This window comes from Malus sylvestris, chromosome 5 (genome assembly GCF_916048215.2).
Source record: "Malus sylvestris chromosome 5, drMalSylv7.2, whole genome shotgun sequence".
Lineage (NCBI taxonomy): Eukaryota > Viridiplantae > Streptophyta > Magnoliopsida > Rosales > Rosaceae > Malus > Malus sylvestris.
The window spans coordinates 1,679,235-1,692,313 of NC_062264.1; the positions used below are offsets into that span (position 1 = coordinate 1,679,235).

At 36.8% G+C, this 13,079-nt stretch overlaps 2 protein-coding genes across 3 annotated transcripts; one reads left to right on the forward strand and one right to left on the reverse strand.

Annotated features, from left to right (window-relative positions):
• The first annotated feature begins 2,496 nt into the window (after positions 1–2,496).
• LOC126621502 (bifunctional aspartokinase/homoserine dehydrogenase 1, chloroplastic-like) lies at positions 2,497–11,358 on the forward strand. 2 transcript variants are annotated; one of them, XM_050290007.1, is made up of 18 exons: positions 2,497–3,043; positions 3,856–3,923; positions 4,020–4,397; positions 4,926–5,014; positions 5,122–5,425; positions 5,623–5,675; positions 5,756–5,964; positions 6,049–6,136; positions 6,225–6,338; positions 6,705–6,803; positions 6,985–7,179; positions 7,724–7,806; positions 8,191–8,416; positions 9,492–9,637; positions 9,817–9,952; positions 10,193–10,276; positions 10,356–10,448; positions 10,835–11,358. In XM_050290007.1, the coding sequence occupies exons 1-18, from the start codon at positions 2,898–2,900 to the stop codon at positions 11,078–11,080; spliced, it is 2,757 nt and encodes a 918-aa protein (XP_050145964.1). In that variant the 5' UTR covers positions 2,497–2,897; the 3' UTR covers positions 11,081–11,358. The 2 variants fall into 2 exon arrangements, with proteins under 2 accessions (XP_050145964.1, XP_050145965.1); XM_050290008.1 differs by having other exon boundaries at positions 4,023–4,397.
• LOC126621518 (protein PARTING DANCERS-like) lies at positions 11,335–13,075 on the reverse strand. The gene is made up of 8 exons (XM_050290036.1): positions 12,931–13,075; positions 12,532–12,659; positions 12,342–12,430; positions 12,149–12,244; positions 11,966–12,060; positions 11,831–11,871; positions 11,650–11,733; positions 11,335–11,571 (listed from the first exon to the last, which is right to left on the reverse strand). Exons 1-8 carry the CDS (start codon positions 12,980–12,982, stop codon positions 11,422–11,424), a joined length of 735 nt encoding a protein of 244 aa, XP_050145993.1. The 5' UTR covers positions 12,983–13,075; the 3' UTR covers positions 11,335–11,421.
• Between the last annotated feature and the right edge of the window lie 4 nt (positions 13,076–13,079).

Genomic DNA, 13,079 nt, shown 5'->3' on the forward strand with positions numbered 1-13,079 from the left:
AGGTGTAATAATGATTTACACTCTAATACTACAATCACGTGAAGATTAGCGCTATGCGCGTTACATACGAGTACTAATGGCCTATAGCAATCTAGGACTAGATTGACACCTACAATGGATCCAAAATGAGCATATGGTGCGATGTGAACATACACATGAAAGACTGGCCCTGGCCTGGCCCAAGCGAGTACTAACACCAGTGCAACACACGATGAGCAAATACGTAAATATGATCATACAATGGTAAATCGATAATTCTAGTCAACATAACACTATTCATGGCCACCAATATAATTACGGCACCCCATAATAGCACGCATACCTGTGCATCCCGCATGATTCAAAATAATTTCATAATTCTCCACATTACAACCTTTCTTCTAAACATTAAACTAATTATGGCAATCACGTAGAAATATTCTTTATTAAATATGTAGCTGGAAACTGAACAAATACACACACACACACACACACACACACTATATATATATATATATATATATATATATATATATATATATATATAAAAGAAAAGACCAAGAGGTGATGGATGAAGGAGAGGAAATGCAAGAGGTGATGGATGAAGGAGAGGAAATCATGGCAGTCGGGCGTGGTTCGTGACTAGCCTAGGTTCGTGGTGGTGGTGCTCGCCGGAACGGCTAGGGTGGTATGGTGCGGTTTCTTTGCACTTGTAGAGAGAGAGACGAGACAGAGCTGAAAGATGAGAGAAAGTGAAATAAGGGAAAAAGAGATGAGGTGGCAGCAAATGAGTGGAGAGTTGAAAAAAATGGGATTTATGGGGATTGGGAAACATGCGAGAGAGGGAAAGAGTGGGGTGTGGGCCCCACATGGCTCACAAAACAAGCCACAAATTATCTCTAAACATGAAATTACCAAATTGCCCTTAACATTCGTAAGTTTGTAAAATCTCTATTGTAACTCCAAATTCGATTCCGCTTATGCCCACGCATTTTTATTGTCGAGTACTACACAAATACACTAAAAGAATGAGTCATGCGTCTCTCTAAACGATAGTCAATAAAAGTGAAAATTCTTGCCTCTAGGACATTTTCGTCAAGTCACTCTTTTAAAATTAATAAAATCGTAAAATTAGGGACGGGTTGTTACAACAAATCACAAAACGTAGTTGCAAGACTAGATTTTATGAAAATGGGAACTTGACGAAGAAATTTTCAAATATTGATCCCAAATACTTTAGACATACGCATGTCTAACATATATAATTTTTATCTCCAATTTAGTTTCTTATATATCTTAGATATTCTAATACTTCTTATCTAGTGTTTAGTGTTGAAAGTGGTCCCCGTTTTGAATCTCAGTCTCATTGATCGAAACAAAGTTGTTGGTGCTTCGTGGTTTTCTTTTTAAGCCAAATATGAACTAAACATGTATGTTTATTTTATGGTAGTTACTAATCAAATCCATTAATTAATACATATTTAGGGTTAGTTTGGTATTGTTGTGCTTTTTAAAAAAATTGCTTATGTTGTGTCGTGAGAATAAGTAGCTATAAGATAAAGTTGTTGAGTCTTCGGTAACCCTTTTTTTTTTTAAAATTTATAACAAAAAAATCAGTGTTTGAGTGTTTGGTAAACTTTTTATAAATTTTTTGGTGACTATGTTAAAGGACTAAAAAGGATAAGATGTTGATTGTGATATAATAAATGTAGGGGCAAATGGTGTAGTTTTATTACATATGTGAGGGTGTACTTGCCATTTGAACATTTCATTAAATGAGGATTCACTTACATGCTTTTAACATAAATGTAGGGGCAAATGGTGTAGTTTTATGACATATGTAAGGGTGTACTTGCCATTTGAACATTTCATTAAATGAGGATTCACTTACATGCTTTTAACATAAATGTAGGGGCAAATGGTGTAGTTTTATGACATATGTAAGGGTGTACTTGCCATTTGAACATTTCATTAAATGAGGATTCACTTGCATGCTTTAAAAAACGTTTTTTTTAAAGCATGATGGACACTGCTTATGTTTTCCTATTGTCAATGACAACATGTTTTTCAAAGACTTCGGTTAACTTCTTTGAAAATTGCTCATTTCGATGCTAATATGTCTATTTTATGAAAATAGAATATGTCTATGAATAGTTAGTTCTTGCTTTGATGCAGTGTTGTTGGCTTTGCTGTCTTCTTGTCTAGTGGCTGCAGCTTTTTGCTGCTTGTTTGTTTTTTCAGCAGCTCTTTGCTGCTTGATTGTTTAATTCAAGGTTTCTTTGATGATTGTTTTCTCTTTTTCTCAGAAATATATTTTATTTATAAATAAAAATTAAAAAAAAACATATGATTCATCGGCTTAATTATGACTTGTGAGCATTCCATTTCCAAGACAAGACCAAAAAACAAGAGGAAAGCAAAATTGATTTAGAGAGCCACGTTTTAAAACCTGAGTGGGTAATAATCCCTCCCCACAGTTTTAGACGCCGCATGGCATTCCTCTCTTGTACTCAGGTTTCTGCCACCACTCATATTTATACGCGCGTACAAACTTTAAACCCTCCCAAGCCACCACGCAACCATTTCACCACCTTCAGCCACCGCCACCTCTCAATCTCTCTCATTACCTCCCGTCCTCTGTTTCTGATCTGCCATCCAGAATCTACCCGGCAACCAAATTCTCCGATCTGGGTGTGGCGCTTGGTCATTAAAGAGAAAGCCCGCTGCAAGTTAACAACTTAACAGTGTTTGAATAGTTGTACGCGTGTTCAAATCTTAGAGGCGGTACAAATCTGGTACACGGTATTGGGTACAGGGTATTCGAATCCCATCCATCTCCCCACCTAATCATTCATCGCTTCCGTGAAGCCGCCAACACAACCAAAATCTCTCTTCGTCTTCTCGTGGAGGCAGCAGCCATGGCGTCGCTCGCCTGGGTGATCTCCAGTAATCCCGGCCACGCGCTCTCCCCCAACATATTGGCTCACGACGCCAAGCCCAGGAAGATCTGCTACTCTCAATGCTCTACATTCTTTCTCCCTCCTCACCGCTCTCCCATTTGCAGGTACTCAGTTTTTCCTGGATTCCATTTTTCTGTTTGTTTCCCGAGAAAATGGACGAGCTTTGTGTATATAAAGTTTTGGTTTTTTACTTTACCATTTTAATGGAGCTTAAAACTCGAGTAGTAAATGTGTAACTTAGCCTGGACCGATTGAAATGTTTAACTTGCCTTAAAGTTTCATGTTGTGGTTAAGGGTTTACAAAAATGTTGTATCGAGAAGCCAAAGCACAGCGGAAAATGGGTCCTTTTCATTGTTGGAAACTGGAATTATTTTTCCGAGGGCTGTCGGGACATTTTTGTTCTTTTGTCAAGTTGTACTTTTTGTTAATTCCTCGTTAGTTCTGTTTTTCTTTGATTTTGTATGTGAGCGCGCCCGAAAGAAATAGTATTGAGCTGCTTCAATCTGTATGAATTTGCTCATTTCTTAATGTTACCGTCGTTTTCAACTAGTTTTTTTCTTTGAACATTCTTGCTTACGGATCATAACTAACATGATCAAAGTAGCTACTTTCAACCTTCAAGAAAGATGTTCAATTTTCTATCTTAGTTTTGGATTTTCCTTTGAGAAATGTACTTTTTATTGTTCAATTAAACAGTCCTTTTTTTAATCATCCTCCTTTTTCACTTCTGAAATTACCAAGTTTGTGATGTGTAGGGTTCATAAAAAAATAGTAATGTAGGTTTATTTGACTAGGAAACAAATAATGAAATTGATCCACATAGGACTCCTTATTCCATGTGGAACATATTTGTTGATACTTTAGGTTATCTTAAATTATTTATCAATTGACTTGGAGGTTTGTTGCCTTTTGCAGAATGGGTTTTGTTTCTGGGCTGGAAAGGAAAAGGTCACTCAAAACCCGTATCTTTGCGTCAGTCACAGGTTCTTTCCCATACTTCTCCAAAAACTATACAAATTTTCCCTCAGGATCTTGTATATTTAGCTTTTCATCTAACTCTAGGTCCTTTCCTTTATTAGTAGATACTCCAGTAAATGCATACCCAGAGAAAGTTCAGCTTCCTAAAGGTGACTGTTGGTCCGTCCATAAATTTGGTGGCACCTGTGTGGGGAGTTCAGAAAGAATTAAGAATGTTGCAAAAATAATTCTTAGTGATGACTCAGAGAGGAAGATGGTAGTTGTCTCGGCAATGTCCAAGGTAACGGACATGATGTATGATCTTATCTACAAGGCTCAATCACGAGATGAGGCCTACATATCTGCATTAGATGCCGTTTTAGAAAAGCACAAATCTACAGCTCTTGATTTACTTGATGGGGATGATCTTAGTAGTTTCTTAGCACAATTGCATCACGACATCAGTAACTTGAAAGCGATGCTTCGTGCTATATACATTGGTACTACATTTTTATCTCTCTCTATTTATTTATAATTTTCCATCAAACATCAGGACATTAGTGGCTCTCTGATCTGTATAAACTCTCAAACGGATTTTCACAAAAAATAAATTTGTTGTGTAATTTCAATTCCCATCAGAATTCAAACTGGTCATGTTTAGTATTGTTACTAGTATTGTGTATTTGTTTATATTACAAACAATACGAGCCAGTGTTCTCTTTCATAGAAGACGAATTCTTTTATCTGAATCCTTAGTAGTGTGGAATGGAGTTAATGACTTCTTTAACTCTTCCTATTTTTCTATTAATTACAATAAAGTGGCAGAATGGATTATAATACATAAAAGGGTTAGTGCCCCTATCATCCGCTATTTCTGTAATGGTGAATTTGTTATTTTCCTAGTCATAGTTGTTGTGCCACGTAATCTAGATTTACCTGTTATTTTTGCTGATGTCCACTCTTCTAAGTTTGGATAAACTTAAATGTTTGGAGCTTATCAGGTTGACTATTTTCCTTACTTTTGGCAGCTGGTCATGCGACAGAATCGTTCACAGATTTTGTTGTCGGACATGGAGAGTTATGGTCTGCGCAGATGTTGTCATGTGTTATTAGAAAGGTATAATGGTGGTTTGTTCAATTTTCAAGAGCATTTGCTGAATGTCACTTTTCCTAGTTGTCTGATATATTAATATCTTTTTATTATTCTTTGATTTCTTTCTGCAGAATGGGTTAGATTGCAATTGGATGGATACAAGGGAAGTGCTTATTGTAAATCCTACAAGTTCTAATCAAGTTGATCCTGATTTAAAGGAATCTGAAGACAGACTTGAGAAATGGTATTCCAAAAACCCATCAAAAACAATTGTAGCTGCCGGCTTCATTGCTAGCACACCTCAAAATATTCCTACTACTTTGAAGAGAGATGGAAGTGACTTCTCTGCAGCAATCATGGGTGCCTTATTCAAGGCCGGTCAAGTCACAATTTGGACAGATGTTGATGGAGTCTATAGTGCAGATCCCAGAAAAGGTTCGTATTGTCTTTGTATTTAGTAAACAGTATAAAACATCATAAACTTTTAATTAACTATAAATTTGAATACCGGTGTACATTTTTTTTGGGGGGGGGGGGGGGAGAATAATTGGTTGATGCCATTCTAGGAAAGTTAAAAATGTTACCGAGTTTCTGTGGGATTTAATTTAAAGATAAGAAATCTTCATTTGCAGTCAGTGAGGCAGTGATTCTGAAGACTCTGTCTTATCAAGAAGCCTGGGAAATGGTGAACCTCACTACTTTCTATCAAAGTTTCTGAGATTGGTGCGTTTACAAATCTGACATTTGATATACATGTATGTGCAGTCTTATTTTGGGGCAAATGTTCTGCACCCACGCACTATCATCCCAGTGATGCAATATGACATTCCAATTATAATAAGGAACGTTTTCAACCTTGCTGCACCTGGAACAAAAATTTGTCGCCCTACTGAGGATGAAACTGATCAGGGTTTGGAGTCGTTTGTCAAAGGATTTGCCACAATAGACAACTTGGCCCTTGTCAATGTGGAAGGGTGAGCTGTGCATTACAGTGTTGCTGGATTATAATTTAAAGATTACTTTCCCCCATTTGTAACATTCTCCTTTGTTTGTCACAGAACTGGAATGGCTGGTGTTCCTGGTACAGCAAGTGATATATTCAGTGCTGTAAAGGATGTTGGGGCTAATGTTATTATGATATCTCAGGTTATGTCATCCTCTGAATTTGTGTTCATGGTGCTGAAAGCGTAGAGCATCTATGATGCTTAATGTTGTTAATGATGGTTCACTGTAGGCTAGTAGTGAGCACTCTGTGTGCTTTGCTGTCCCTGAGAAGGAAGTAAATGCTGTTTCTGAGTTACTGCAGTCTAGATTTCGTGAGGCTTTGAATGCTGGGCGTCTTTCTCAGGTTCTTACTTTTTATTGGGCTAATTTTCTTGACCAGGTTGCTTGATACGTAACTTAAGCAGATCAAGGATAATGTACTGACATTGACAATTAGTTTATTGTTTACTTATGAAAAACCTTATTGGACCCATATTTTGTGGATCAGCTAAAGAATTATAAGAAGAGTTGAAAATGGTGACATGAATTTAATGTGAAAGTTATTCAGATATGTTTTATTCCTCGTGACTACTGAATAGTTTATTCCTTCTTAGTTTATTTCCATACTGAAATTTTGATTGCGCTCTGTTTTTTATTTTATTTTAAGTATGTTTGAATGTATCTTTGTTTCATTTTTTAATACCAATTTCTGGCACCTCTTCCCTCTCAGGTTCAAGTCATTCCAAACTGTAGTATTTTGGCAGCAGTTGGCCAAAAAATGGCCAGTACTCCAGGAGTTAGTGCAACTCTTTTCAATGCACTGGCAAAGGTAAGGGATTAGTTATTATTCTATTAATTTTAGCAACAAGTTGGATTATTTTATTTGATTTAACAATTCATGGTTTGTACACTGGTTTAGAATATGGGCTGCTATAGGCTTTGATTCCAAGTGTTTCTCATAATCCATTATTTACAATACGAAGGGATCTAAACTGTTTTATGAAATGCAGGCAAACATTAATGTGCGTGCAATTGCTCAGGGTTGTACTGAGTACAATATTACTGTAGTGATAAAGCGGGAGGATTGTATTAGGGCTCTGAGAGCTGTCCATTCTAGATTCTATCTTTCAAGAACCACAATAGCGGTGGGCATCATCGGACCTGGTCTGATTGGTGCCACATTACTAGATCAATTAAGGGATCAGGTACTTTATTTTGCTTTTTCTTCTGTTATTATCAGGCTTTTGTACAATATAGCACATGTAAGGTCATCTGTCAGTGAAAATTATTCATGGCACTTAGAAGTTTAGAACTTAGAAGGGCTCCGTTTAGTCAGATTTTGTCGTTCTGTGTGCTTTGATTGTGGCCTTTTTGGGTTTTTACATACGAGTACCCATCCTAGTCTGATTTTGATTTGAGAGCAGTAAGATGTTGAATTGTACTGAATTCATTCTTCTCCTGTTTATGTGATGAGATAAGCACATCAAGTTTGTGCACAGGAAACACAGCCAATGAATGGTAAAAAACATTCTGAGGGCATGCAAGTTGTTCGTTTACAGCGACATACAAGTTAAAATTTGGTTTTACGGCCCAACCAATTGAAATATCCTCCTTAACTTTAATCATGTTCGTCATAAGTTATATATTGCTGCTTGCTTATTAACCGAACTTTGATGAAAACCAGGTACTTTGAATTTCTTTCATTAGGTTGGGCAATTCAAAAAAATTTAATTTCTCAAATCTTTACAGGCAGCTACCCTCAAGGAAGAGTTTAACATCGATTTGCGTGTTATGGGAATCACTGGCTCACGGACAATGCTTTTGAGTGAGGCGTAAGTTAAAAAGCTTTCAATGGAATATTATTTAATCAAATGCTTTGCATAATCTGAAGTTGACAATGGTGGTGGTCTAATTCATACATGTCGTTCATGAAATGTTTTTGAATTGATAATTGACCAACATTTAGTAGCAGAAGTTGCCCCTTACTACAGTCCAATTACTATATATACGTTTTAAAAGTTTTTCTCCTTGTTATTCTTGTTGAATTTCAACCTTTTCCGTTGTATCTTTTATATTTAATTTACAAAAATAAAGTCATCCATTGCTTCGTATAGGCTGGTAGTAGTTAGTTAAATACATTTACTTCTTAAATCGTTGTCATTCTACAGTTTCACTTTGAGGACCATAATTTACTTTTTAATTTTTCATTGTTGTAGGGGTGTTGACTTATCTAGATGGAGAGAACTTCAAAAAGAGAAAGGAGCTGTGGCAGATATGGAAAAGTTTGTGCAGCATGTACATGGGAATCATTTTATTCCAAATACTGTTTTGGTTGACTGCACAGCTGACTCTAGTATTGCAAGCCATTACTATGACTGGTTGCGGAAAGGAATTCACGTAGTCACTCCCAACAAAAAGGCCAATTCAGGGCCGCTTGATCAAGTAAGATGTCTTTTTATACATGCAAATTTCTTTCGAGTGTTGTATCTTTGAGGATATCTAATTGCAAATTCTTGTTTCAGTAGTACGTATAATTCCAATTAACTGAAAAGAACAAGAACAAGAACATCAACCATTTCTTTACTTAGTTTATCTACCCAAGTGCGCTTTTCATTAATAGTTTTTCATCCAAAACCCATGTATTTGGGATATGTTTTTCTTTCTGACGATTTACACGGTTAACAAGCCATGATTATGCTTATTTATGGTCTCCACCAATTTTTTTTGTTCAAGTTTTATATCTTCCAGTTCTTTATCAATTTAATTATTTTCACTTTTGCTTTTTGTGACTCTTGGTTGTTACTGTTTCTCTTTGAGATGTGAGCGATGAGTTTTGATTCCTAACACTTGGTTTTTTACATTTCGAGGAGAGACTTCAGTTATACCTTCTTGTCTGAACAAAGTGGTGATAAAACCAGCTATTTACATGTTTAATTATTCTAATAATCGTGCACAAAAATTTCCAGAAATGTCTATGCAAAATGATACAATGTTAATATGAATTTGACTCTTTTCTTTTATATAAAGGATCCCAATATTTGTCTTTCAAATTTAATGTGGGGTGTATTCAATTGGGAAATTGAGGATTTGATTGGATTTATAAATTTATGGAGTTTAATAGCATTTTTATTGATTTCTGGAGATTCCATGTGAAATTTGATTGAAATCCCACAAAATTTTCTAGTAGCAATTATACTCAGCTCAGCTGCTATATTTGTTTTTTTTTAAGGATTTTATTTTGAGTTCACACTTCGACCTCCATATCTTAGTTTTATCATATTACTTTGTTTGATATGCTTGACTTGAGTCCCCCTGCAGCGTTACCATATACTGACTTGCAAGAAAAAGAGAAATTACTTATTTTTAACTTTGACTTTGATTTAATTTCTGTTTAAGAAAAATTTAGAAAAATATTAATGCATTCGGAGAATGCAATAATAGTGTTCATATCTTGTGTACGTGCATGTGTGTGTTTTTTTTGGGTTTAATCGATTATGACTTGCTTTTCTTCATGCAGTATTTAAAATTACGAGCTCTTCAACGGCAATCATATACACATTACTTCTATGAAGCTACTGTTGGAGCTGGTCTGCCAATTATTAATACATTACAAGGTCTCCTCGAAACTGGAGACAAAATATTGCGTATTGAGGGCATCTTCAGGTTTATGGAGAACTTTTGATTTATATCTTCTCTCTGTGCAAATTGAAATATTACAAGAGTAGTTCCTCTCTTTTTTAATGGAGTAATTCCTTTGTTTACATGTAAAATCTTGATGTCTGCAAATGCACACCTCATATGACTTTTAACAAAAGCCTTGCTTCTATCATTTGATGTTGCAGTGGTACTCTGAGTTATATCTTCAACAATTTCACTGGAGGACGCACTTTTAGTGAGGTGGTGGCTGAAGCAAAGCAGGCAGGTTATACTGAGCCGGATCCAAGGGATGACTTATCTGGAACAGATGTTTGCAGAAAGGTGCTATGTCCTATTTTTTGTCCGCTTAGTTATGTAGGCTTATAATGTGATGATGTTTGGTCTGTTTAATCAGTTTTACGTCCCCAAATTTTGAATGAGACCCTATAGTTTGCATTGTTGATAAAAGATCAATGCCATCTTATTTGGGCCCCCATGCCCAAACTCCAATCTCAGCTTTCTTGATTTTTGCTTCTTTGTTTTGTGTGCGATTTGCCACCTAAGTAAAACCATCAAATGCAGGTGATAATTCTTGCTAGAGAATCTGGTCTTAAGCTGGAGCTCTCTGACATCCCTGTTGAAAGCCTTGTGCCGGAACCGTTGAAGGTAAAATCATTGTCTAATGTACGTTACCAAGTGCAAAAGCTCACCATTAACATTTGAATTTTGGATGAGATGTTTTCAGGATAGTGCATCAGCCGAGGAATTCATGCAAAAACTTCCACAATTTGATCAAGAGATGAGTAAGAAAAGAGAGATAGCTGAGGATGCAGGAGGAGTAAGTATCTCTCATATGCATTCCTGTGTGATACCACAATCTTAACCTAGCAATATTTGATCAATATTTTAATCGAGTAGTTGTTTAGAAGCTTACTAGCTGTCCATGGGCCATTGGACGTCTCTTACAAATATTTGAATCATATCATTCTGGTTTCCTTCGATGATGCATTATTTCTTTACGTTATGTTGACATGCGCTATGGATTTTTATTGGCGATAATAGTTTAGAAAATGTGGATATTTTTATTTTCTGAGTTCTCTGGGCAGGGATATATAATCATATAGTAGATGACAAGCACTTTTCCCTCTTGTTTTTTTGTTTTGTTTCTGATATGTTTAAATGATTCTCATCTTCCCTCCTGACTTTTCTTTTTGATATCTGAAGGTCTTGAGATTCGTTGGGGTGGTTGACATGGTCAATCAGAAAGGGGAAGTGAAGCTGCAGACGTACAAGAATGATCATCCATTTGCTCAGCTTTCCGGGGCAGATAATATAATAGCGTTCACAACAACTAGATACAAAGCTCAACCCCTAATAATACGTGGACCTGGTGCTGGTGCTGAAGTCACTGCTGGTGGAGTCTTCAGTGACCTGTTGCGGCTTGCTTCGTACCTTGGTGCCCCGTCATAGGTGGGAAGCCCATAGCCCGAAGATTGAAATATGGTGTAACACAGCCTGAGTAGTTTAGCTTTTGGAGATGCGGATCTGTTGTGGCTCCTGAGAAGTGTAAGTGTAGCTTCTTGATATGAGGAATAGTTATTACCTGCTAGGGATTTGGGAGTATATAATTGTCGTTCATTCGGTAGTGTTTAAGCAGATGCAAACACGTTATTTGTCTCCTGAAACCGTCTCAAATCTTTTATGTACGGAACTAAAAAGAGAAATAATAATAATCATGGTTTTCAATACGTGACCCTGATTGTGTTTAAAGCAGTACTTTGACATTTACTGAGACAAACGAGTTACTCCTCTCAGTTGATCTTAGGACTGAGGTAAAACTTTGGATCTCTGAAAAACCTTGAAAGCACTTGTGCCTTGTCAGCTGAGAGGTCTGTGTTTTCCATAATCTGCTCCTTTGATGCCTTGGCAATTCCTTCGATTGATCCGATAGCCTGGTTAAGCTGAACAAAATACCCTGAATAAGAAACCAACGTATGATTATACGATTCAATTCCGTTCATTAGGATGAGTTAAAGTACCGCGTTTGCATCATGATTGTCGATGCCCGGAATGGCTGTGATCACTTTTCTCAGTATGCCTGGTGTTTGCACTGTTTGCTTCCTCTTCTCCAACAAAATTGAACAAAATGGCGATGTTTTGAGGTCCTAACTCCTAAAAATAAAAGCATTCTACATAAATACGGTCAAAATTCACACTAACCTCAGCCTTCAATTTTGTTGTGGCATCCTCTCGCTTGCACACTGTAATATTAGTGTTTGCTTAAGAGTCTTAGACAAATTACTTGGAAAACAATTCATGAATATGGTAAGTGAGCTTTGGAGAAGATTTTATTACCCCCACGAGAATGAGCTATTTTCGTTATCTTCTCGAACCCCATTTCCAAGTCCTTAACCTGAACGAACGTTGGCTTGCCAAGTTCCATCCCGAATCTTCACAGATTGAGAAACCATTTGTGTTGTTTTGACATATCAAAAATCAATTGGACAGAAGTTTCTTTCGAGTTTTGACATAGCTCACTTGAAGTAAGAACGAACAAACAAATCGTTTTGCTCCTTGGTTGGGAGCGTGATGACAACGTATAGATTTGCAAATTGCAGCTTCAGCTTCTGAACTCTGTACAGATAATAAAATTGATCACATCAAACACAAAACACAAGTGCACACACGCATACAAGAGGCACTGAAAAATGAAAGCAATTAACTCGTTCACCTGCCGAAGAATTGCGAGATGGTACCGGAATCCAAGCTAGTCATGAAAATGAATGCCACAGATGAACCCCCACAGTTGAAAATGAAGTCCTGCAGTGCAAATCCAACCATCAGATGCACCAAAATTAGTTTCTTTTCACTTCTTTTGTCCTTTTAGCATGAGATCATATGATTAAATTGAAGTAAATTACGGGGGTAATTGGGACAAAGTTGAGGCGGAAGGAGTTTGCGGCGAGGAAAGCGGAGACGAAGTTGATGAAGGACGGATGTTGTTCGTCCCTCCATGTATTGCTCATCATACAAACCCCACCACCACCACCTGCAATCACAATCCAACATTTAAGATTTCTTCACTCCATTAATTCTACCATTTCCAGCACAAATCAATCGTAATCTTTCTAATCGAAATTCTAATCAAATAGTTAACCGAAACAATAAAATTATCCAGAATTTGAATCAAACAGATAATTGCTCCACTGGAAAATGATCGAACTCAGACTAATTCAAATTAAGAACTCAGTTTCTAAATTTTCCGAGGAAAAATGAGAGGGGTGAATTGATGAATCGGTGAAAAGGAAAAGGAAAAGTACCTGAATTCATAGATTTTTGTGGAAATTGAGCTGTTTCTTTCACGTTCGCCATTCCCAGAGCTCCCAGAGAGAGAGAATCGGGAGAGAGAGCCAAGGGAGAGAGAGCGAAGCGGGCAAATTGAGGCGGTATGTAATGTGGAACTGTTATT